Source organism: Simochromis diagramma, unplaced genomic scaffold, assembly GCF_900408965.1.
Source record: "Simochromis diagramma unplaced genomic scaffold, fSimDia1.1 OVJJ01000682.1, whole genome shotgun sequence".
NCBI lineage: Eukaryota > Metazoa > Chordata > Actinopteri > Cichliformes > Cichlidae > Simochromis > Simochromis diagramma.
The window spans coordinates 3,646,288-3,673,529 of NW_024387359.1; the positions used below are offsets into that span (position 1 = coordinate 3,646,288).

Below are 27,242 nucleotides of genomic sequence, written 5' to 3' on the forward strand. Positions count from 1 at the left end.
CTTGCTAGCAAGAAGTTCTGTGTGTTTCTCTTCTCTGAGTCTTTACTGAAGAAGTGTTTTAGAATATTTTCCTTAACAGAAATGTATATCAGTCAGACTATCAGTCAGACCTTTGAAAAGTCACTGCAATACTTGCTATTTCATGGAACAAATTTCACCAAATGTTTTGGAGGACTGCAATTAACATTACTCATAGAGCCACATGACTAAGTTGAAATAAATCACCAGAGTTGTTTAAGAAGGCCTATCATGCTATTGTGATTTGCACATATCCATTTCTCTGGCCACTTTGTTAGGTATACCTGATCAACTGCTCCCTAACATAAACATCAATCAGCCACACATGGCACTAGTTTAGGTAGGAACCACAGACATGGTCAAAATGAACTGAAGTTCAAACTGACATGGGTTTTTAACGTGTGCTGTTTGTCTCAAAAACCCCAATACAGCCTGGTTTGAAACTGTTGATCTGCTGGAATTTTTGTTACACAACCAACTCTAGGTTGCTTTGCTGATTTCAGAGGTCAGGGAATAATGCTCATGTAAACGTAACAAAATTAGGCTGAAATAGCTGGTAACGGACCTCCACCTCCCCCCCAACACACACACACACACACACACACACACACACACACACACACACACACACACTTAATAGCAATACACCTTACATATACTTTGGTCTCTTGTTTTGATAAAATTGCTTGCTTTTGGTCATCAAAAACCAAAAAGAGGCATTTGGAGAAAAAAGTAGGCTACAAGATTTATCCGGTTTAATATGGGCACCAATATCCAAACTGCTGAGTAAAAAAAAATCCCCAAGTTTGATGTCAACAAACCTGCGAACAATTTTATACCAAACCTCTAAAGGAGGCAGATTTCATGAAAAATATCACTATCCACCTGAGAGAACCAACAAACTGGACCTGAGCAAAGCGGGAACCAGCCCTCCTCAGCAGGGACTTCTTTTTTTTTGTTTTTTCCACAGCGAAACGTGTGCTGTGTAAAACTGTGGGTGTGTAAACTTTGGTGCACTTTGGTTTGCGCTGCTTAAATGGAACTCCTGCGAGGCTCCGCGCTCAGAGAGCAGCGCGCGGGCTGCGGCGATCTAAGTTGATGTCAAAGCCGATTAGCGCTGATGTCCGTCGTGATTCTGTTTTCACCGTCTGTTCACTGAGTCTATTTCTGTGTGCTGTTGTTGGCGGTACTACACACTCCGTCGTTTTCCTCATTTTTTTAACCACCAGGACAGAAACACACTGGCTTTCTAGGTCATGTCCGAACTTTGCAGCATGGAGATGTGTTGAAGCGGTGCTGCTTTTCAACGGTTCAGCTGACACTGGAGCGTGTATTTGACAGTCTGGTAAGAGTGATGCACTCTCCAACTTTTTATGCCATGGTAAACCTGGATTACCTTTTTCTGCAGATGAGATGTTAACCACTTTCTCTTCAGTATCCATCCGGTAGAGATAACGGTAGCGATATCGAGGATACGTGATGTGATACATATGTTTGCTCTTTGAAGTTGGAACCAAAATAAGGACAGGACTCAGTGTAAACATAATGCAGAAGAGCGTGCGGTACAATGAGGGCCACGCTCTGTATCTGTCAGTGGTTGCGCGCAAAGAGGGGACCAAGCGCGGCTACCTGAGCAAGAAGACCACAGAGAACAGTCGCTGGGCTGAGAAGTACTTCGCCCTCTACCAGAATGTGCTCTTCTACTTCGAGAACGACCAGAGCGCACGGCCCTCGGGTATATACCTGCTGGAGGGATGCACATGCGAGAGGGCACCGGCGTCCAAAGTGTCCGCCATCAGCAAGGATGCTATTGAGAAGCAGCAGGTGCGTCCCACGGTAAACGTGCTTTTAGCGTGAAAAACCGTCAATTTTCTTTGCTCTTTCATTTCTGTCTTTCTTGAGTCCCTTTAAAAAGTCCTCACCACACATACACGGTGTCATGAGTCTTGCTCAGCGTTTCTTTATTTTCCCTCCCAAAACTCTAGCTATCAGGAATTCAGAAGGTATTATGTATAGCAGTTTTAGTTAGTAAAATAATTCTGTCACTATTTAAATACTATTTGATACTATTGATACTCCTGCCACATACAGGATACACCGTGGAGAGGTGGCTAGTCGGTTGCAGGGCTAACACAGAGAGACCATGCGCACTCGTGGGCAATTTAGAATCACCAATTTATCTATAAATCAGAACAATGAGCTGAAAGAGGCTAAAATGAACTGTCGAGTAATATTAAAATAATTGCTAAAACCGTTTGTACTATAGTTAGTAGTAGGAAAATATAAAGCAACTAAAAGATCTTTTTCTTCTTCCCCCTTCTCACCATGCTTAATGCTAATGCTGCTGCCCATTATAGCCTCACCTATGTGCCACTTGACTGATGTGTTTCCATAGTGATGAAGTTGGTAGTTGGTGAAATGGGACATACAGTAAGTTTGACGTTACACAATCAGAGATATGAAAATATGGACGTTTTCTTGAAAGGATATTTAACTGAGGCTAAAGGCTAAATGTGAAAAATCACACTAGTGTGTTTTTAAATAATGAAAATTGATTCTGCTGTGAATATGTAATACTTTCTGTTTGTGAGTTTGTATCCGATATGTGGTACTGCTCTAGGATGATGCTGTGCTAGACTAAGAATAGCATCCTTGCTCGTTGTTTTGCCTGCAGTCACTGTCTGAATACCAAGTCAACACAACTGCATCTCACACATGGATGCTGCTACGCACTAGTGCTACCTGTGCTATTGGGAGACTACCTTTTACTGTACTCTACTGCCTTTCTATGAGTATGGTACACGTGTAACCAAATAACAACAAAACCTAGTGTAATTTCTTCAAAAATACTGTTTAAGTACACTTTTTTCATATTGCTTGGTCTTGTAATGTGAAAAAGTCCAAAACAATGTACGTATTTTAAATATGGCACAGTCTTCCTTGGTATGTGTTTGCACAGTGAAGTTGTGATGTAAATCCTGTGTTTGATCATAATGCTTGATCTGTAATGCTTATTTCTACCTCAATATTTTTATTCTTGGATTCTAGTAAGGTAGCTTTGGATGATTCAGAGTTCAAAATAACCAAAGCTTGGGTGCTGCCCCGCAACTCTTCTTTTCCTCTTGCCTTTTTTGATTGGCTCCTTCTTAGAAATGGAAGGTGGGCCTTTTGTGCACTGCGTGGACCATATTAGGGAGATCCACTCATACTGACAGACATTCGGGAATAGAGAAACTGTTTGTAACTGAGCTTTAATAGAAAATCTATTTGATCTATTTCAACAGTAATTTTTATAACCACAGTGTAGGTTGATCATTTAATGAGTGTGCATTTTTGCTAATTTAATAGCATTAAAAAGTGCAATAACATGAGATCAAGTTTTTTAGTAGTCTTTTTTAATACAAATCATCAAATATTCCCTTTTTCTAGTTTTCTGAGCATTCATAATTGTTGCATTACTGAGTTTAGTAATCATAACTCCTAACTCCTGTTCATGTCAGTTTAAGTTCAGAAACAAGCTAAATGTCACAAAAACACTGTGTTGTGTTTTATTTCTGTGAGTGTTTAAACACTGAGATCGGTTTCCAGTTTATAACCACTTTAGCTGACTTATTATTAGGATTAGTGCTTATGAATCACTTTTCTAACTAACGAAGGCCTCTCTTCACAAACAGCAGCTACTTATTACAACCTGGGACAGCTGAAATGTTAGCCAAAAAATGAGACAAGAAGTTACCTTAGCTCAGATCAACTAAATATTTACTTTAATCTTCCATGTGTGACACAAGCACACTGCTTCATCTTCCTTTCAACACTTTTTAATGAATTGAGTGGGGTACATGTGAATTTCTCAGTCCCAAACGTGTTTTTGTAATTACCTTGACATTTTATTGACATTTTATTTAATTACACATTAAATAAAATTATTTATACTCTTTATACACAGATGATATTATCTTTGAAAAACAGATTTTAATGACATCCTAATAATATAGTTAATGTCTATTATATTTTTTATATAATTTAAAGACAATGATTCAGTAATGAAAATAACTGTAGTGAAAACCACACAAATATGTATTGCATAGTATAAAAAGTAGCCCAGACCGCAGCTTATGTCCTCAGTGCTCTGTGAGTGAAAGAGAGACGAAGGAAGTAACACAGCACCATTGTCCTGCAGGTCAGGTCGTGTTGAAAGTGGTCCTGGCTGTAAGCGGGAGCTCTCATGTTTGCATCTGTGCATAGCAGACTGATGAAGTGTTTTTTTGTGAGTGAACGCGGTGATGCTCGATGCAGGGCAAGGCAGCTTACAGCTCCCTATTTCTCACTCTGTCTGTCCCTGTCCGTCTGTTCGTCTCACTTATTGTTATCCTTGTGCTTAAAGCAGGCTTGTGACCGGGGAAGCCGCATTAGCAATGCAAGGATGCTGCACAAGCCTTGATGGTTATGTAACCCCCACCCTACCCCCCAACGCACACAAACAAGCCCTTAAGCCTCTCTGGTCTGTAGCCGACACACGCTAGCAAGTGTCCCTCACCCGCTTTTTGTTACATCATTACTATACAGACCTGCTTTCTCTCTGTGGCACCCTTTTAGCAAACTATATTGTCAGACATAGGAAAGGAAAAAACTGATATTCAGCAAGTAATTTATATGTTTATTTGACCCATATCTCATGGATTAGAGGGTTGTGACTTTGTTAAGGACTTAATGTTTGGCAAATACAGACTATAATGACTTAAATACAACTCAGTTTAGTAACATACCCATGTATGGGCTGGAGGAGCCAGAGATTCATCTCCTACCTCTGGATTAGTAGATGATCTCTACTGCCTGACCTCAGAGAAAATCTATCGTATTTCTCTGAATTAATAAAATAGTAATTTTCCTGGAAAATTAGTGCATAACCATGTTCAAATTTCTGCAGTCATATTGGGTTAAGTTGTCCTTGAGAAAAAACAGCAATTTATTTTGAATTCATATTAATTTATTAAATAAAAAACAGAGTTTGTCATGTGAATGCACCTCTGCAGTTTCTACTTTTAACATATTGCCTATTGAAAGTTTGTGTCACTCCTGGATAATTTTTTTTTTTAACGTTTTGTTGTATTTTTTTTTTCTCCTGAGCCCGTAGGGTCCCTTATGTTTATGAGCTTACCAGTGTGGAACCTTGGTAAGACCGTAAAATATAACGCAGGGGTGTGTGTTAAAGCTCAGTTTTAATTATTTTTTTATGACAAATGCAACAATACAAGTTATTTTATGTGAAATGTTGAAATACAGGGTTTAGCTAAGGTAGTTAGAGACATGCTAAAGTTTTCAGGTTACTGTAAGGTTATTTTTGTGTGTCTTTTGTTTTTAAATGGATAAGTACTCCTAAAACTGCCATGCAAAGGAGTTTGGTGTATTATGAAATCCAAGTCTTGATGAACTGCTGTTCCTTGTTACACGTGCTAACCTCATTAGTATGGTTTAGCAAACAGCTGAAGGGACAACGATATGACAAATGAAAAAAAAAAAAAAGGACTGAAACATGCATTGAGTTACTGGTGACTGCTTTTTGAGTATTTGATGATGGGCTCATTCCTGTCATACTTTAGTTAGTTTAAAAAAAAAACTTGTAAATAAAATATGAAATTTGAAAATGTGATATGGGATGGATTTTCACTATGATTTAAAGGGATTAGAATCTTGTATTCATGCATAAAGTGGAACAGGTGGAGTCAGGATTTGTATTTGTGTCTTTGCTAAATTATGTATACCCTTGTCAAATGCCCCAGTGAACTTAAACACGATAAGTACTTGTAAAAAATAGATTTAGCCTGCAATATGTATAAGTAGAAGTCCCTACTGAGCTTAAATATTACAGCATATTCATAAGCTTAGGAGTCAATGGTGGTATTGTTGTCTTCAGAAACGACACAAAAAGAGAACAAATTGGCTTTAAAATGAGAAGTTAGGCAGTCTTTTACCGCAGAGGCAGCAGCAATCTATATCAACTGGACGGCCAGCTAATGCTAATGTAAAGAAAAAAATCAGCAAAAACCCTGTGCATAATTATAATCATACATCCAGATTATACTCAGAAAAATGTGATCAGAGTTCTAAAACTGCAAAGATCTCTGCCTTAGATTGCAGAGGCAAAGTGGGAGAAAACCTGGAGACATTTTCTCTAAATGCAGAAGTGGCTCAGCGACCTCACAGGATAGTTGATTGTGAGCTCACAGAATCCTTAACAAATTTCTATTTATTTTTGAAATTTTCCATTAAGACCTTGCTGTAAAACTAGCTTCACAAACAAATGAATGACTGTGAACATGACCCAGTTGTGTACTGTACATTTTTATTGTTCTGTGCACATCAACACCACCAACCCAGTCAGGACCCAGTCCCATATTTAAGATGGCGAGGCATGATTGTGGAAGCCGCGCAGGTGCGTCCACCTTCCCTGCACGGCACCACAGGCCAGGCCACGCCCCGCCACCACAGGCCACGCCCGCTACATACCCCCATCGCCAGGCCAGGGAGCCATCCGGCTGATCCTGCTCCCCTCCCCCCGCGAGCGGGAGAGAGAATCGGCCCGGACAGTTGGCATCCCTAGCCCCTCTTCCTGCCAACGGCGTGCTACCACCACCTGCTTCTGCTGCGTGGCCGCCAGCTCGGCCACCATTCTGGCCAGCTCCTCATTCTGCTGGCCCAGTCCTGGGTCTGCCGTGTCTCCCGTCCTGGATTTTGGCACCACTGTGAACATGCACGGCGGACCCAGTTGTGTTCTGTACATTTTTATTTTGTGCACATCCACATCAACACCACCAACCCCCAGGCAGGACCCAGTCCCATATTTAAGATGGCGGGGCATGATTGTGGATGCCGTGCAGGTGCGTCTGCCTTCCCTGCACGGCACCACAGGCCACGCCCCGCTACAATGACCTTTTTTTTTTTAATTTTAAAGATACATGGCGCGTCCCAAAGTTTTATATGCACAGGCTCATCTGCTGAGTGTCCTCGGCAGTCATGCTGGCTGCCACAATTGCTGCAGAAGCACTAAATAGCACCAAGTAAAATGACTAAAAACCAGAAGTTGAAGTGGGTTTATGAATAGAATAGAATAGAATTCAACTTTATTGTCATTGCACATGCACAGGTACAGGGCAACGAAATGCAGTTTGCATCCATCCAGAAGTGCTTTAGTGATATAGATATATTACAATATATATTAGCAATAATATAGATATGTGAGTATATTACAGAAATGGGTCTATTATGGTATGTTATAATGTACACGGTATGAAGTATGTTGTGAATATTCTATAACTATAAGTATGTACAGGCTGTAGTGAGTACAAGCTATGTACAGGCTATGAACAGGATATAAATATGAAAAACTATACAGAATATGAAATAAATAACTTTACAGAATCTGAGATATACAGCTATACAGAAATGGGAACTATGCAAGTTGTAAACAGTTGTAGGATTAAAGATTATCGAATGTACAGAATGATTATTTACACAGAGCTATACAGTAGTGCAGTTAAGATAAGTGAGGGTGTAGATAGTTTCTACAGAGGCTATATAAAGTGCTGGTGGTTGTGAGTGGTGGTTCAGTCCATGTTATTATTGTGTGTTTGAGGGTACAGTTGTCCATTGTGTGTATGTTCAGTCCATGAGTTTAACGTGGGTCAGATGTCAGGAGGCAGAGTTCAGGAGTCTGACAGCTGTGGGGAAGAAGCTGTTCCGGTACCTGGTGGTCTTAGTCCGGAGGCTCCTGTAGCGCCTCCCAGAGGGCAGGAGGGTGAAGAGTCCATGTGATGGGTGACTGGGGTCTTTGATGATTTTCCCAGCCCTTTTCAGACACCGCTTCCTGTAGATGTCTTTTATGGCAGGAAGTGGTGCTCCGGCGATGCGCTGGGCAGTTTTCACGACCCTCTGCAACGCCTTCCGGTCCGAGGCAGAGCAGTTCCCGTACCAGACTGTTATACAGTTGGTCAGGATGCTCTCGATGGTGCAGCGATAGAAGTTCACCAGGATGTCTGAGGACAGGTGGTTCTTCCTCAGAGTCCTCAAGAAGAAGAGGCGCTGGTGAGCCTTCTTGACCAGCTTGGAGCAGTTGGTCGTCCAGGTGAGATCCTCGGAGATGTGGACTCCCAGGAACTTGAAGCTGCTCACACGCTCCACAGCCGTCCCCTTAATGTGGATGGGTGGATGTGGGTCAGCATTCCTCCTGTAGTCCACGATGAGCTCCTTGGTCTTCTCGGTGTTAAGCAGCAGGTTGATTTCTGTCGCACCACTCAGCCAGACGATCCACCTCCTCCCTGTAGGCGGCCTCATCGTTGTCACTGATGAGGCCAATCACCGTGGTGTCATCTGCAAACGTAATGATGGTGTTGGAACCATCAGCAGGTCTGCAGTCGTGGGTGAAGAGGGAGTAGAGGAAAGGGCTCATCACACAGCCTTGTGGTACACCGGTGTTCATTGTGATGGTAGATGAGCAGTGGTTATCCAGCCGGACATGTTGGGGGCGGTTGGTCAGGAAGTCCAGTAACCATTTGCAGATGAGGGAACTGATGCCCAGGTCTGTCAGTTTCCTGATGAGTTGTGAGGGGTGGATTGTATTGAATGCTGAACTGAAGTCTATAAACAGCATTCTGGCGTAGGTGTTGTTGTTGTCCAGGTGTGAGAGGACAGAGTGCATTGCGATGGAGACTGCATCCTCTGTGCTCCTGTTCTGGCGGTATGCGAATTGGTGGGGGTCCAGGGTGGGGGGGAGACAGGATTTGAAGTGTGCTAGGACCAGTCGCTCTAAGCACTTAGTGAGGGGTGAGTGCTACTGGGCGGTAATCATTGAGGCAAGATGGGTTGGAGTTTTTGGGTATCGGGACAATGGAGGTGGATTTGAAGCAGGCCGGTACCACAGCGTGGGCCAAGGACAGATTGAATATGTCTGTGAGCACTCCTGCAAGCTCCCCAGAACACGCTCTGAGAACACGCCCGGGGATGCCATCAGGGCCTGCAGCCTTGTGGACATTGATCCTGCTCAGCACCGCTCCTACATCGGTGGGGGAGAGAGTCAGAGGTTGATGGTCTGGCGTCATGTCTGCTTTGGTTGTGGTTGTGGGGTTCCCTCGCTCAAAACGAGCATAAAAGTTGTTGAGCTCGTTGAGGAAGGAGACATCAGAGGATGCGGGGGAGGGTTTGGTGGTCCTGTAGTCTGTGATGGTCTGGAGTCCTTGCCACATGCGTCGGGGGTTGGAGTTGGAGAAGTGTTCTTCTACCTTCTTTTTGTAATGGTGTTTGGCTTTTTTGATGCCCTTCTTTAGATTAGCCCTGATTCATAATAATTATGAATCATGTGTGAACTCCGAGGTATTTGAAGCTGTCCACTCTCTCCACTGGGCACTCGTTGATGACGGGGGTCTGGTAGTTCCTCTCCTGCTTAGTGCTGAAGTATGATAATTATGATTACCTTGTTCAGCCTTGAAACGATTTAGCTTGATATAGTTTTGCTTTAACACAGCTGGCTTTGTTTTTATATTTGCATTTTTCTACTTCATATTTTATTTAACCTCCTAAGACCCGAACTCTTCCACAGCATGCATTTTGAATTTCTCTTTGATATTTGGCCTGATTGGGGCCCAATGAATGTAAAAACAAAGAATTACCAGATTTTTTCTTTTACCCACTTTTTGTTTCTAAAAATGACATCCACATATGTGGATATTCGTTTAAAATTTTGATAGAACAGTAGTAGTATAATGTCCTCGTAAGTGGATATCAGGCCCTTGTAGAGCAAAATTGAGTATTCGGGTCTAAATAACCAAAAATGTGATCTCCATATATGCGGACACCAGGTCCATCCATTCGCTTCCGCTTATCCTTTTCAGGGTCGCGGGGGGTGCTGGAGCCTATCCCAGCTGTCATAGGGCAAGAGGCAGGGTACACCCTGGACAGGTCGCCAGTCTGTCACAGGGCCAACACATAGGGACAGACAACCATTCATTCACACCTAGTGACAATTTGGATTATCCAATCAACCTATCCCCACAAGCTGCATGTCTTTGGATGGTGGGAGGAAGCCGGAGTACCCGGAGGGAACCCACACAAACACGGGGAGAACATGCAAACTCCACACAGAAAGACCCCGGCCTGATGTTGGAATTGAACTCAGGACCTTCTTGCTGTGCGGCAATGGTGCTAACCACCGTGCCACCGTGCTGCCAGTGAAAATTATGCCCATGTTCATGAAAAGTACTCATTGGTGTCATGGTATAATTTAACAACTTTATCTTTGCCTGTCTCTAGAAGTACAAGCCTTGACAACGCCTTTGTGCAAATCACATAATTTGAACATAGGCATCTAGTAAATGGATAAGAAATACTTTTGAAGTGTAGTTTTCTGTTCTGTGCAGCCATTCCTGTGTAGGTTTCTAGGAATTGTCTTCTTTGAGAATACAATTCCCGACTTTCTCATTCATTTGCTCGAGTCTTGGGAGTTGTTCTAAGGGTCTTAAGACACATTTTTCACTAGTTTTCTTTCCTGATTCTTTGCAATCTTTCACTCCAAACCTCTTCCAGGAGAGTTCTGTACTGTTTGGCTTTCTTAAGTGACAACTCTTGCTGAAGTTTTACACTGTGTGTGGAGATAACCAAGCTAAAGAACATCATTGCACAGAAAAGATTTTCATGGGCTAAAAATGTTGACCCTAGTAATTTTTTTCTGAAATAATAATAATAACAATAATAACAATAATAAGAATACTTTAAAGAAAACTAGTATGTTTAGAATTGCCCTTGTTGAAAATTTTGACAAAACTAGGGGTAAATACCCTCCTATTGGGATGTGGACATTTTGGGATGTCCAGACCAAAATACTTAATTTTTCTCTACAAGGGCCTGATATCCACTTACGAGGACATTATACTGCCACTGTTCTATCAAAATTTAAAATGAATGTCCTCATATGTAGATCTCATTTTTCTCAGAAAGAAAAATTAGGTTAAAAAAAGAAGTGGTAATTCTTTGTTTTTACATTCATCAGGTGCCAATCAGCCCAAATAGCAAAGCAAAATTAAAAATGCATGCTGTGGAAGCGTTCAGGTCTTAGGAGGATACTAATCATTTTGTCCTCATCTTTACAGATACATGTGTGTAAGTGCATCTGAATGTACTTCGTATTATTTGCACTAATTCTCATTTTGAAGTGGAGCCCTTGTACTCTTCCAATTATCACCTCCACTCATGAGGAAGCAGGTCTGTTTTCTGTGTGCTATTTTAGTGTTACTTGTGCTCTTTGTGCTGTTACTTGGGGCAAGAACTCTGACGAGGAAGCTGAATATGAAAATGTGAACCAAGTGTGGATGTTCCTTAGGGCTGCAGCCAACAGTTATTTTCATTAGTCTGTGTATACAAGGTGTATAACAATTGGCTTAAATTATGGAATTTATCACCGCAGCTGGAGGATGTTCATTCATCTTTTCTACTTTGTAGCCAATAAACAAATAACAGATTTGACACAAAAACTCTAATTTTTGAGACATACAAGGAAAGTGGCTTTTTGAGGCATTTACTTACTGATAAAAAATAATATTCAAGCTGGTTCTAGTTTTCTCTTTTGAGAGATCAGCTTTATAGGACTCTTGTCAAAGACAATTTCTTTCGATTTCCACCATAGAGTTTCAGCTGGATTGAAATCTGGACTGTTTCCTGGCCTTGTCACTGAATTATTTATGTGTCCAACACTAGACCTTTAACAAACAAAAGATAATAGCAACAAAAAATGACATCAAGCAAGAATTCACGAGACAAGTGAAATTAAAAAGGGAAATTAAAAGCGCGTCGGTGTCTCACTCCCATTTCTTCTTGTTGCATGTTGAAGCTCTACTTGGAACCTTGTTAAGATCCAATCACGCAAAATAGTATTTCTTTTTCCATTTTTCAAGTGGTCTTAATCTTTTGATTTGGACTGTATGTTGCACACATACATTAATGTAGTTTCATTAAACTTGAGGTAAAAACATATAATAATTCTGTCATTGTCTAGATTGTAAGCCTGAATAAACCTGTTGAAAAAAATACTCTGACCTAAGATTAGAGATCTTTTTTCCAAGCATGAAGTCACATTACTTTTTGTCTCTTTTCTTTCACATAGTACTACTTCATGGTCAATTTTGGCCACGATGGGCAGAAACCTCTAGAGATGCGAACAGAGGATGAGTTGGACTGCAATGAATGGGTGGAGGGCATCCAGCAGGCCAGGTATGAAGTGACAAGAGTTTTCACTCTTTTACAATGTTATAAAATATTGTAATTTATGTATTTTCATCTGTATACGACTTGATCTTTCTAATGGCTCCATACTGCAGTGGTTTAGATATTTCCTTGTAAGTGAAAGGTTTTTAGTTTAATTCCAGCCAGCGATTCAAATTTCCCTTGGTTGCATCAGGAAGGGCATGTAGCATAAAACTCTGAAAAATACCTGCTGTAGAGCAGGAGTGTGTTTATTTCCTGTTTTTATGCCTGTCTCATTTGTTCTGTATAGTGTCCTTGGGTATTTTAAAAGGCGCCTTTAAATAAAATGTATTATTATTAAGAGATGGGAAAGCCATGCAGCAAAGGGCTGCAGGTCAGACTCAATCCTGCATTGCTCCACTCAGGCCATGTACAGTGGGGCAAAAAAGTATTTAGTCAGCCACCGATTGTGCAAGTTCCCCCACTTAAAATGATGACAGAGGTCAGTAATTTGCACCAGAGGTACACTTCAACTGTGAGAGACAGAATGTGAAAAAAAAAAAATCCATGAATTCACATGGTAGGATTTGTAAAGAATTTATTCGTAAATCAAGGTGGAAAATAAGTATTTGGTCAATAACAAAAATACAACTCAATACTTTGTAACATAACCTTTGTTGGCAATAACAGAGGTCAAACGTTTACTATAGGTCTTTACCAGGTTTGCACACACAGTAGCTGGTATTTTGGCCCATTCCTCCATGCAGATCTTCTCGAGAGCAGTGATGTTTTGGGGCTGTCGCCGAGCAACACGGACTTTCAACTCCCGCCACAGATTTTCTATGGGGTTGAGGTCTGGAGACTGGCTAGGCCACTCCAGGACTTTCAAATGCTTCTTACGGAGCCACTCCTTTGTTGCCCGGGCGGTGTGTTTTGGATCATTGTCATGTTGGAAGACCCAGCCTCGTTTCATCTTCAAAGTTCTCACTGATGGAAGGAGGTTTTGGCTCAAAATCTCACGATACATGGCCCCATTCATTCTGTCCTTAACACGGATCAGTCGTCCTGTCCCCTTGGCAGAAAAACAGCCCCATAGCATGATGTTTCCACCCCCATGCTTCACAGTAGGTATGGTGTTCTTGGGATGCAACTCTTCTTCTTCTTCCTCCAAACACGACGAGTTGAGTTTATACCAAAAAGTTCTACTTTGGTTTCATCTGACCACATGACATTCCCTCAATCCTCTGCTGTATCATCCATGTGCTCTCTGGCAAACTTCAGACGGGCCTGGACATGCACTGGTTTCAGCAGCGGAACACGTCTGGCACTGCGGGATTTGATTCCCTGCCGTTGTAGTGTGTTACTGATGGTGACCTTTGTTACTTTGGTCCCAGCTCTCTGCAGGTCATTCACCAGGTCCCCCCGTGTGGTTCTGGGATCTTTGCTCACCGTTCTCATGATCATTTTGACCCCACGGGATGAGATCTTGCGTGGAGCCCCAGATCGAGGGAGATTATCAGTGGTCTTGTATGTCTTCCATTTTCTGATGATTGCTCCCACAGTTGATTTTTTCACACCAAGCTGCTTGCCTATTGTAGATTCACTCTTCCCAGTCTGGTGCAGGTCTACAATACTTTTCCTGGTGTCCTTCGAAAGCTCTTTGGTCTTGGCCATGGCGGAGTTTGGAGTCTGACTGTTTGAGGCTGTGGACAGGTGTCTTTTATACAGATGATGAGTTCAAACAGGTGCCATTCATACAGGTAACGAGTGGGGGACAGAAAAGCTTCTTACAGAAGACGTTACAGGTCTGTGAGAGCCAGAGATTTTCCTTGTTTGAGGTGACCAAATACTTATTTTCCACCCTAATTTACGAATAAATTCTTTACAAATCCTACCATGTGAATTCATGGATTTTTTTTTCACATTCTGTCTCTCACAGTTGAAGTGTACCTCTGGTGCAAATTACTGACCTCTGTCATCATTTTAAGTGGGGGAACTTGCACAATCGGTGGCTGACTAAATACTTTTTTGCCCCACTGTAACATATGGTTGCCAGCTCAACCACTGAGCTAAACCAGCACCAGACGGCTTTACCTGTCTAGCCCTCTGATGCATGAATTATGAAAGCCTTGGTCAAGATTTTTTTCCTAAATACTTTTATTCTTCTCAGGACATGAAAAAAAATGTTCAACTCTTTTTTTTCCAAAAATACGTTTTTTTATAAAGTTATAAACTTGTCCACTCCAGTGGACTACATGCGCCCGAGCACTTAGCATGAAATACTGTGAATTTACTGTAAAAATTAATTACCTTGTGTTCTATTGTAAATATACAAACACTTGTTTGCTTGTATCCTTTGAAAAACATCTCAGCAATTTTTTTGGAACTTTCAACTCATAAGGCCCCAATGTTTAGACGTAAATAACAAAACCAATCAACAGTCCTAGCTGTGAATCCTACACCTGAATATGGCAAACTATCTCCAACAAGAGAAACATTTTTGAGTCTACACAGTTCTATAACGATGCAGGACAGTATTACCAAGCCCTTATTAACATGCTGGAAGAAAACACAAACTGACATCTTAGTCTCTGCATCTCCGAACACTTCTATGTTCATCACAGCTAGGCTGTGCGAAAGTTTGCAAAGCATCCAGGGCACAATGGCACACAGCATTGCATGCAGATGTATTTGGTCTTCCGTGTGCACGCAACATCATGGCACCTGTTTGCATTTTTTACCTCGGTGAGTTGGGGCCAGTGATATCCTGTGGCAAACCTGACCTCACAGGCTACTTTGGTGACTGCTCTCCGCTTCACGGGTTGTGGGGTCCCACTGGGTCTTCCTCTTTTGCATTGCTGGAGGGTGAATCTCTTCTCCTGTTACTGACAGTTCTTTCCCATACAAGTTGGTGTTGTATGTTATATTATCAATTAGATCTGCTGGAAACAGATGTCTGAAGAAATCTATGAGATCCTTCCCCTCCACATTCAATTTCCACTCTCCTAGAAAAGGAGGCAAGTCTCCATCAAAGTTATTGTCTTGGACTTTCCAAATATTTTTGCGGGCTTGAGTATGGTCAGGTGCCATGTACCCATCTCCCACAGCTCCCTGATCATGCTGACCTTCCTCTTCATCCTGCCCCTCATTGTTCTCACTTTCTGCATCCTGACTGTCTGTGTCTTCATCATCCGTAGCTCCTATGTCTCTGTTCTGCTCTGGCAGCCACTCATCATCACTGGACTTATCACTGAACTCATCATCACTGCCCTCATCAATGAAATCATCATCACTGGAGCTGGATGGAATTTCCTGGACTATTCTGTATGCTGCCTTATTCTTTGCTGCATTTGAAGTCTACAAAATATGATAAAATAATTATTATAGTAACTCAAACTACAGCTGATCTGCACAAAACTATATATTTTAAATGAATAGCTTATAAATGTAACAATTATATGCTTACTCATAACCAAAACAGTCCCAAAAAACAGTGAGACAATTTATGACTTATGTTAAAAAAATATAGTGGGTAATGCATGATGCCCACTTCATTGGACACATGGTTCATCATAGTTTTCTACATATTAGACATAACAATTTCTTATTCCAAACAGATAATATCCTTCCCTAGATGTTACTGCATATCATCATATTTTTTTTTACCTGTTGGGCTCTTTTATCATAGAAGGATTGACAGGATATGCCAGCAGTGGTCGGCAGGGGTGACAGTTTGTCTGCCATCTTTGATTCAGAGGAAATTTACTTGCAGTTGCACTAACTGAACACTGAATTGACCTCAATGGAGCATGGCAGCAGAGAGCACTCTAGAGGCTAATATGCAGTTCCACCATAGAAACCAATGCATTAAAGAGATATGTACGTTTTAGTAGCTGTCCACTCCAGTGACCACTATGCATCAGAGGGCTAGGGTAGTTTTAGAGTCTCAACGTGAACCTTAAAGTAGATAACCCATAAGTAACACGTAAAAAATTACATCTCACTAATTTAGAAGATCTTTATTTTGTGGAAAAAAGCTTTTGTTGCTCTATAAAAAAGCCAACTGTGAAGCTAAGAAGCCGTACTACTCCTCACTGATTGAAAAAAATAAGAAAAACCTTTCTCTCTAGCACTAAAGCCATGCTGGCCAAGAGTCAGAGCTCTGTTGGAACTTAACTAGTAATGACGTCATGAATTTCTTCAGAGGTTTTAACAGTTACGAAAGAAATGACTCATAAACATCACACATACTATCTATACTATTGATACTAATTTTGTTTCCGCCTGATTGATACTGATTCTGATTCTGAGTTAACTTCAGTAATCATTTCCTCCAAACCATCAACGTGTCTGTTAGAGATGATCGTGGCTCAAGAGTTGGGAGTTTGCCTTGTAATTGGAAGGTTGCCGGTTCAAGCCCCGGCTTGGACAGTCTTGGTCGTTGTGTCCTTGGGCAAGACACTTCACCCGTTGCCTACTGATGGTGGTCAGAGGGCCTGGTGGCGCCAGTGTCCGGCAGCCTCACCTCTGTCAGTGAACCCCAGGGTGGCTGTGGCTACAATGTAGCTTGCCATCACCAGTGTGTGAATGGGTGGATGACTGGATGTGTAAAGCACTTTGGGGTCCTTAGGGACTAGTAAAGCGCTATATAAATACAGGCCATTTACCATTCACTCCTTCATTACTGCTCAAAGTCTTACCATTGATTATTGTTTTAATCTTACATATGATATTATATCCATGACACAATATACTATAAGCCAAATGTAAGCACAAAAGTAGTCTAGGTATTGGTTTCCTTGAAAACTAGCACTAAAAGTATAAAATAACTGCTTAACACTTCAGTTTAACAACAACTAAAGTAACTTATCCTTGTAGTTCATCAGCAACCTGCATCCATCATGTAAGTACATAATTACTTTCTATCCACCATTTACTCGTCCGGTTATGGAGGGTAGCTTAATTCAATTTAATTCAAATTTATTTATGCAGCGCCAAATCACAACAACAGTCGCCTCAAGGTGCTTTATATTGTACAGTAGATCCTACAATAATAGATACAGAGAAAAACCCAACAATCATATGACCCCCTATGAGCAAGCACTTTGGCGACAGTGGGAAGGAAAAACTCCCTTTTAACAGGAAGAAACCTCCGGCAGAACCAGTCTCAGGGAGGGGCGGCCATCTGCTGCGGCCGGTTGGGAGAGAGACAGAGATTAATAACAAGTACGATTCAATGCAGAGAGGTCTATTAACACATAGTGAGTGAGAAAGGTGACTGGAAAGGAAAAACTCAATGCATCATGGGAATCCCCGGCAGCCTACATCTATTGCAGCATAACTAAGGGAGGATTCAGGGTCACCTGGTCCAGCTCTAACTATATGCTTTAGCAAAAAGGAAAGTTTTAAGCCTAATCTTAAAAGTAGAGATAGTGTCTGTCTCCCGAATCCAAACTGGAAGCTGGTTCCACAGAAGAGGGGCCTGAAAACTGAAGGCTCTGCCTCCCATTCTACTTTTAAATACTCTAGGAACAACAAGTAGGCCTGCAGTGTGAGAGCGAAGTGCTCTAATAGGGTGATATGGTACTACAAGGTCATTAAGATAAGATGGGGCCTGATTATTTAAGACCTTGTATGTGAGGAGCAGGATTTTGAATTCAATTCTGGATTTAACAGGGAGCAAGTGAAGGGAAGCCAAAACAGGAGAAATCTGCTCTCTCTTTCTAGTCCCTGTCAGTACTCTTGCTGCAGCATTTTGAATTAGCTGAAGGCTTTTCAGGGAGTTTTTAGGACTTCCTGATAATAATGAATTACAGTCGTCCAGCCTGGAAGTAATAAATACATGAACTAGTTTTTCAGCATCACTCTGAGACAGGATATTTCTAACTTTAGAGATGTTGCACAAATGGAAGAAAGCATCCATCCATCCATCCATTCGCTTCCGCTTATCCTTTTCAGGGTCGCGGGGGGCGCTGGAGCCTATCCCAGCTGTCATAGGGCGAGAGGCGGGGTACACCCTGGACAGGTCGCCAGTCTGTCGCAGGAAGAAAGCAGTCTTACATATTTGTTTAATATGTGCATTGAAGGACATATCCTGGTCAAAAATGACTCCAAGGTTCCTCACAGTTTTACAGCTTAGTCAGTGCGAGTGAGATTCGGAGAACCTCAAAAAGTAAAGTGTGCTGTTAGCACAATTCAGTGGAATTCTGAGGTGTGCAGAATAAACAGGAATAGAGACTGGACTGTCCCCTCTCTCTGTTCCTGAGAGAAATGTTGTCTTTCTTTCTAGGTATTATTGTTTTGTGTTTTGGATCAAATGAAGGCATTTCAGGGATGAAGACATTTCTTATAATGTTAGGTGTAACATAATACTGCAGAAGTTACTCTTGATACTTCTGGTACATTTTGATGGTAAAACTGACAACACAGGGCCTTTATTTGTAATGAAATATGTATGTACATGATAATGCTGTTTGTTTCACTACCTTCCACTACAATGAAAATCTTTTCCTTCTTATTATCTTGTAGTAAAAATGTTCCACAATTTCATCTTGTTGTTCCTACACTTTTTGTGAGAAAATGTGCTGTGCTGAAAAGTGCGACTCAAACTCTACCTTCTGCTCTTTTTGTGTGTTTATGCAGATTTGACACTACTACCTCATGTTGTTCCATATTTGTTTAACATGCCTGTGTGCATTTGTGTGCAAGTGTGTGTTCTTTCTGCTCGCAGCGGTTCACATTTAGGTCACACTGGTGCTGTAGTGCTGCACTGGTTACATCACAGACTTGATCTCGTAACTCGACCTCTGTTTTTCTCTGGTCTCACTTTCTGTGTCTTTCCTATTTTTAGTGTAACATTCAGTAGAAAGTATGCCTCTACTTGCCCACAATGACATATTACTGCAGGTGTCAATAATATCAGGTTACTGCCTGATCATTCGTTTAAGTCTATAACTAAAACAAATTGGCACACAAAGCTCTCTGTACATGTTAAATTACCAAACTAACCGACTTCAGTACTGTCCTCCTGTGCTCCTTTTAGCTACTCTGACATCATCATTGAACGTGACATCCTGATGCAGAAGTACATCCATCTGGTCCAGATCATGGAGACTGAGAAGGTTGCAGCCAATCAGCTTCGTACTCAGCTGGAGGACCAGGACACAGAGATTGAGAGGCTCAAAGCAGAAGTATGCATGAGTGCATCTGCATGGCTACATAAATGCACATACTGTCACACACAGGCACCCACATGCACTCTAAAATCAAAGCATGCAGATTCCTAAATTAAATCACAGCAGGACTCCACTGATTCTGGGGCCTATTATTTGGGATTTTTTTTTTTTTTTTTCCTTTTAAAATGTTCCCATGAATGTTTTATATTTTGTTTGCACATTTTTTCATATGGACGCTGTTGTTGTGTTGTTGCAGATTACAGTATTGAACAAAGCCAAGGAAAGGATGCAGCCGCACCAGAACAACCAAGACGAGGAAGACCCCGATATTAAAAAAATTAAAATGGTAAAGAATTGTAACTGCATATTAAAATGTAGAGAGACAAGGTTGTGAGAGAAACTTAGTGTGCAATGGCTATACAGGTGCAGAGTTTCATGCGTGGCTGGCTGTGTCGGAGGAAGTGGAAAATCATTGTCCAGGACTATATCTGTTCCCCTCACGCTGAGAGCATGAGGAAGAGGAACCATATTGTGTTCAACATGGTGGAAGCAGAGACAGAATACGTGCACCAGCTTTCCATCCTGGTGAATTGCTTCCTTAGGCCGCTCCGCATGGCCGCCAGTTCCAAGAAACCTCCCATTCGCCATGATGATGTTAGCAGCATCTTCCTCAACAGGTGCAACTCTTTTTTTGTTTTGCGTAACTTTTCACACAAATCCTGTATTTCAGCTGTTTGTAATAGTTTATAATAAAGTTTGTAATAAACTATATACTAGATATAAAATACTGATGTCACACATCGATTTCTGAACAAATATGAGAATGTAGTAAGTCATCAGCTAACACTTGCCAGCCTGGTTAGCAAACGGCTTCTATAAACTGTCTAGGTGTAACGCACCAAACCTAGATCCTTCTTGCGGCCTTCCTGGCCTTATAGTTATACTACTAAACTCATTCTTGGTGAATTGAACTCACTCCTCTCTCTCTCTCTCTCTCTCTCTCTCTCTCTCTCTCTCCCCCTCTCCCTCTCTCTCGCTATGTAGTGAGACCATCATGTTTCTGCATGAAATCTTCCATCAAGGTCTGAAGGCCCGAATTGCCAACTGGCCTACTCTAGTTCTGGGTGAGTGTTTCCAAGCTTGCACTTTTTTTAACATAAGCTGTGGTCAGAAGGTTCTACTACTACATGTATAGAGACAAAAAAAACAAAAAAAAAAAAACACCTCTGATTTACATGTAGCTCATCTCCTTGTGTATCAAAGCTTCCAGTGGAGCTTTCTGACTGCTTGCATAGAACAGGGTGGTCTGTGGAAGTAGACTAGAGTGGTACATGATAAATGAACTGGTTCTTTTCTGCACTTCCTGAGTACTCAACAAGTTGCCTCATTCAGTCAAGCACTTTTTTAATGCAAGTGCTTTTTGTCTAACATTCACACAAACATTCATATGTCCAATGGATGCACTGAAGAGCAACTTAGGAATGGCATCTTGCCCAGGAATATTTGGCATGTAGACTGCAGCAGTGTCAGGGATTGAACCACCAACCTCCTAATTAGTAGATGACTTACTCAACCTCCTGAGCTACAGCCACCCCAAGTTGCTGTCTGAAATCTTGATTGGATAGAAGGCACGTGGGTAGAAAAAGCATGGAAAAAAGTGCCGGTGTTAATGGGTGAGTTAGACATGTTCTATATATTTGAGTGGTAGAGTAGAAAGTGCTGTACAAGAATCTGTCCATTTTTCATTTACCATGGTCAAGGCTAATGATGAGAACTGAGTTTCTGACAGCAAGACAGAAAACAAATAGAAGTTTTAAGTTTGGAAACATGAAGCCAGCAGGAGCTTTCACCGGGAGCGTGTTAATGGTTTCTTTGTTAGATTCACTGGGTTGTTCACCATTAATGAATGCAAACTTCTACTATTACATCCTAAGGCATCTGAGGAAGAGCTTTTGGTGCAAATGAACTAAAGTGCAGCATGTGTCATCAGGTGCCTGCTCATAGCATATCAAAGGAGCAGGATTATTTGCAAAGTTTTTTTTTTTTTTTAGGTGAATGCAAAATGAGATTGTTTAATGGATTTTTGTTTTGGTCAGAATGGGACAAACAGGGATCGATCTGCAAATTACCAGAAGACATGGGATTGATGCAGGAATGCTTGAACAGATAACTTGAAAGGGAGATCAACCAAACTGATCACTTTATCAGGTGTGCCTGTCTAGTTGTGGGTTGGACCTACGCTTGCCTTCAGAACTTCCTTAATTCTTCATGGCAGTGATTCAACAAAGTGCTGGAATTCCTCTGAGATTTTCACATTTACACAATAGCAGCATGCAGCTGGTTGCACGTTTCCCGTTTTCACCAAATCCCGAAGGTGCTCTATTGGACTGAGATCTGGTGATTGTGGAGGCCATTTCTAGTACATTGAACTAAACATGTAATGTGATGGGATGAACAGGGTTACCAAAAGTACTGAAGCAGGCTGTGGTCCTAAGGAGCCCACAGTGTGCCAAGAAACCATCCTGAACACCACCATCATCAGCCTGAACATGGCACATGATAGATGGCAGGACAGATGGCCTGTGTGAATTGTGGGGGCTCACTTTCTTGTTCTTCACTGACAAGACTAACACCCAGTATGGTTTTCTGCTGCTGTAGATCATCTGCTTCAAGGTTTGATGTGTTGTGTGTTCAGATTTCAGAAATACCTTGTTTGTAACAAGGTGAGTTACTGTTGCCTTACTATCAGTTTGAAGCTGTCTGGCCATTCTATTTTGAAGTCATCAACAAGATATTTTTGCATCGCGCCAGATATGTTCTCCACTGGCCATTTTCCATGAACCCTAGACATTGTTATGTAGAACAATATCAGTGCATCAGCAGTGTGTGAAATACTCAAAGCAGCCTGTTTGCAGACAATAATCATACCACGCATCAAGTCACTTAAATCTTGCTTATTCAATACATTGTTTGAATTTAGCAGGTCTTCTTGACCATGGTCACGTTGATAAATGCACTGAATTGCTGCATTATGATTTGTATGAAGTAGATATGTGTGGGCCACAAATAAAGTGGCCCATTATTATAAATCACTTTTTTGTTTTTTTGCTTTTTATAGTAGAACAACCTTTTGATAATACATTGTGTAGTATGCAGGTTTGAGATTTAACCTCCTAAGGCCTGAACTCTTCTGTGGCATGCATTTTTAATTTCTCTTTGATATTTGGACATATTGGGATGTAAAAACAAAGAATTACCAGATTTTTTTTTTCTACCCGATTTTTGTTTCTGAGAAAAATGAGATCCACAATTGAGGACATTTGTTTTAAATTTCGATAGAACAGTGGCAGTATAATGTCTTCGTAAGTGGGTATCATGCCCTTGTAGAGCAAAATTTAGTATTTGGGTCTAGACAACCCAAAATGTGATGTCCACATATGTGGACGCCAGGTCCTAGGAGGTTAAATATACATCTTGGATTTTTACATGTGATCTTTTTTTTTTTTTAAGCTTAATAAAATCTAGAAAACCTTCAATGATGTTGTCTTTTAAACTTCTTTTTGACACCCAGCGGACCTGTTTGACATTCTACTGCCTATGCTGAACATTTACCAGGAGTTTGTGCGTAACCACCAGTACAGTCTTCAGGTGCTGGCAAACTGTAAACAGAACAGAGACTTTGACAAGCTGCTGAAACAGTATGAATCCAACGCGGCCTGTGAGGGTCGGATGCTGGAGACATTCCTCACTTATCCAATGCTTCAGGTACTTTTTACATTAAACAATGTAATCCATTAGCTGCTGTTATAAAAACTATGTAATATGCTTAACTGCAAGGCTTAATAATTTGCAACAAACACTGATGATACAATAAATAAAGACAGCGTTATATAGTCAAAGTATAATATTTAGTCATATAACATGGTTACTTTTAAATGCCTTGACCTGATATATTTGCCCTCATATACTGATATACTGTGTATGAGCTCAAATGGCAGGATAGTAAATTTATTTGCATTAATCTAAATAACTTTGTTTTTTCATCATTCACAAAGATCTCTAATATCTTCGTTTCAGTCTGTGGTGGGGCGTGGTCTGCAGTGCCACTGCAGGGGAGGCAGACACCTGAGCGGCATCTGCAATCACGCCTCGTCGGCTTAAAGGCTGAACTAGGTCCTGCAGTGTTGGTGTTGTTGTGTGTGGCTGCAAAGCTGCAGCCGTCTGAAGTGTAATGCAACCGTATTAATAATAGATGCTGAAAAGCATGAGTACATGGTTTGGTCTGTGGTGGATCTTTCACACAGTCTCTTATTAAAAAAGTTAATTTCCCATTCGGAACTTTTTTGGAATAGCTTGGATGGGATTTCATGGTTTAACCATTTACAATAAATTCCTACAGAAGTGCTGTGTGTATTTCACAAATAGTCACATGGGTTTTTTTACATTTTAGATTCCCCGTTACATCAGAACTCTCCACGAGCTGCTGGCGCACACACCTCATGAGCATGTGGAGCGCAAAAGTCTTGAGTTTGCCAAATCCAAACTGGAGGAACTGTCAAAGTGAGTGTGTGCTTATGAATACAGTTTAAGAAAATGATTGTATTGATTAAGTACTCAGACTGTTGTTGAATAATAATAATAATAATATGGTTAGCTTGAATCAGTTATTTGGTTTCTGAGGTTTATATGAACCACATAAACATGAGTTACCAGTGTTCTGCTTAAAATTGGCTTCACCTGCAGCACATAACTGCCTCAATAGCCTCAGTACTGATGTAGTACATGAAAAGTGACAGTGCACTAGACTAGAGCGTGCAAAAAAAGAAAAGAAAAAAAAACAACAGTGTTTGAAAAGTAGTGAAAGTTCTTAAACTCTTCATTATATAGAAACAATTACCCCATATTAGATTTCATATCATATTAGAAACAAAGTGGCTATTGAAAGGAGAACGGTAAAGATTTTATGCTGGCAATAATTAGGTGGAAAATGAAATGAAAGACAAGTATCTACCAAGCTACTTAAGTGAAATGGCAACACGCCATCTAACAGAAGTTAAGCAATCTCTAGATGTTGTTTAAGTAGTAGGAGTACTGTGAGTCATGTTGTTGCTTTAAAAAGTTACATTTCTCAGAACAAGAATGCTATTTTAAGACATTGTTTTAATCCTGAGAGCAGTGTATTAAAGGTAATGGTTTGCAATTATTCTTTAAAAACTGCAAAATGGGAATCTGCAGGTTTAAATTTTGTGAGAGAAACCCATATATTTCTGATTTATCAGACACCTCCAAAGAAGCAGCGTGTGAAGTGCATGCTGATGATGTAGTCAGTAATATAACAGCAAAACCTTCTAGGAAAAAAACAAACCCAAAAAACTGTATCAGTGTGTTCCTCGTAAGTAAACTATGGAATAATTATTCAATACTTATAGATCAGAAATAAATTAATTTAAAAGTTTAGGAGTAATACTTGGGCCAGGCAACCAAATCAACCTGTAATGTCAAGCTACAAACAAGCTTTAAAAACATTTTGGATTAGAAACCAGTACAATTAGAATTATTTTAAATTTTGGAGGTTTATATGTTAAGCTTTGATGGATGTCTGGCTGTGTAATCTTTGGACTTCTATGAAATTGCTGTAGGCAAACCTGAGTTCATGGATTGAATTAGGTTGATGTCTACTCTTCGTTATAGTCAGCTTTCAACAGGCTTTAGGTGTAATGGTCTGTGTGCAGCAGGCAGGAGTAGAGGACCCAAAATGCAGATTTCTGGAGGCAAACGTGGAGGCACAGCAAAAAAAAACAAACAAAACAAAAAGCTGACTAAACTGAGAAAACAAATAACTAGCAGCCAGGCTGGCAGACACAACACACGGCAGAGAATGATGGCAATCATAGATAGACCAAGGAAAACAGAGGGCTTAAATACAGAGAGTGATAACGAGGGAAATTAGACACAGGAGGAGAGCACAGCTGGGAGTAATCGAACATGACAAGACCAAGGGGAAGCAAAACTGAAAATATTAACATGGGACGTAGAATGGCAATGCAGACCTGACACTGAGATAGAGACATGAAAAAGGCATAACACTGAATAAAGGAAAGGCATATTAAACAGAACCTAAGACTGGAAATCAGGAGATACTAAAGAACTTAGGGCGCTAGAAATATAAACAAACAAAATAAAAACTAGACCTAGGCACACTAACATTAGCCATGAAGGAAAATATTTTTAAAGAGCATGACTAGCAGACCAGAACATCCATTGTCCATCCATCATTGTTTGTTTTGGCAGGATGATACATGATGAAGTCAGCGACACAGAGAACATCAGGAAGAATTTGGCCATTGAAAGGATGATTGTAGAGGGCTGTGACATCCTTTTAGACACAAGTCAAACTTTCGTCAGACAAGGTGAGCTTCTGTCTTTGTATTTCATGCTTTACCAAGTCATGTTATTCCAGTTCTTAATCAGTTTACTCATTCTCATTGTTTGTGGGCAGGTTCTCTCATCCATTTACCATCCAGCAGTGAACGGGGTGTTCTCAGTAAGGTGCGCCTGGGCTCTCTCTCACTGAGGAAGGAAGGAGAGCGACAATGTTTTCTCTTTACCAAACACTTCCTCATCTGTACCCGAACATCGGGAGGGAAGCTTCACTTGCTCAAGGTCAGCTTCACCTGTTCACAACTTTGCATTTTATTTATTCAGTGGGCAGTGCCCTTTGGTTTGAAAACTCTTTGCTAAGGTAGACCTAACCAGCACTGATGCATTAAAAGTTTTAAACCACTAAGCATAATATCAAAAATAAAACAATAGTAAAAGCCAACTGGTGGTCTTTAAAGGTTCAACAATTATACCATTTTTCAAGGTTAAAATGAGCAAAATTAAAACTAAAAGGAGCCATCTTGGTTCCATTGTGGTTAGCATGTTCATGAATTTTATTTCCCATCAAAGCAGAAAACTTGAATGCCTTCCTTGCTCTGTTTTTGCATCAGCACACACAAAAGATAACGGTCTTGTGATTTAAGATAATAGGGAAAAATATTAAAGGAAACATATGCTAATTCCCATCTCAACATTTTTATTATTGGAATCTTCCATGATTCATACTTAAAAATATTTTTAACTTACACCAGGCTTTGGTGTAGCCCCTCAGTTTGCTATCTGTCTGATACAAACCATATCTATATGATCCAAGCCACAGACTTCTAGTAAATGGTCGGTATTTATATAGCGCTTTACTAGTCCCTGAGGAAAGCGCTTTACACTGTCCAAGTCGGGGCTCGAACCGGCAACCTTCCGATTACAAGGCGAACTCCCAAATCTTGAGCCACGATCGCCTTCTCTGTTATTTGCAGAGAACACAAGGATGTCTCTAAGTGCACATTGTACCAGGACATGTTAGTTCGCAGGTTGATGATTAATATTGTAATTGCATCATCAGATTTGCAGCTGCATGTTCTGGACACTTGGGTGAAGAGAGGAGCTGTGGTGGTGAGTTGGATCAGGTGATGGGGGAGGATGCTGGACAGACCTGGCACACCCAAATATATTGTGAGGGTGTGTTGGGAACGCCTGGCAGAGGCCCTGATCTGTGAGATCTATAACTCCCACCTCCTGCTGAACTTCAAAAGCATTCCAAGGGAGGCTGGGGACATTGAGTCCAAATGGACATTGTTCAGCACCTCCATTGCTGAGGCTGTAGCAAGGAGCTGTGGCTGCAAGGTGGTTGGTCCCTGCCATGGTGATTTTGGCCAAACCAGTGGGGTTCTGGAAATACTGTCTGGAGCTATGGGGCAGCGTCTCTGATTTGGCAGACTGGGG

General features: G+C 41.0%; 1 protein-coding gene across 7 annotated transcripts in view; it reads left to right on the forward strand.

Annotated features, from left to right (window-relative positions):
• Positions 1-1,025: 1,025 nt before the first annotated feature.
• rasgrf2a (Ras protein-specific guanine nucleotide-releasing factor 2a) overlaps positions 1,026-27,242 on the forward strand; it is a 47,586-nt gene continuing 21,369 nt past the window's right edge. For 3 of the 7 annotated variants that reach the window (XM_040007386.1, XM_040007387.1, XM_040007390.1), the window contains exons 1-10: positions 1,027-1,842; positions 12,167-12,273; positions 19,289-19,436; positions 19,678-19,767; positions 19,845-20,098; positions 20,466-20,545; positions 22,993-23,186; positions 23,872-23,981; positions 25,713-25,831; positions 25,921-26,084. In XM_040007386.1, the coding sequence (XP_039863320.1) occupies positions 1,564-1,842; positions 12,167-12,273; positions 19,289-19,436; positions 19,678-19,767; positions 19,845-20,098; positions 20,466-20,545; positions 22,993-23,186; positions 23,872-23,981; positions 25,713-25,831; positions 25,921-26,084 (1,545 nt within the window). In that variant the 5' untranslated portion in view covers positions 1,027-1,563. Of the gene's footprint in view, positions 1,855-12,166; positions 12,274-19,288; positions 19,437-19,677; positions 19,768-19,844; positions 20,099-20,465; positions 20,546-22,992; positions 23,187-23,871; positions 23,982-25,712; positions 25,832-25,920; positions 26,085-27,242 lie in introns of all 7 variants that reach the window. The other 4 variants (XM_040007383.1, XM_040007388.1, XM_040007384.1 and 1 more) reach the window with 3 other exon arrangements.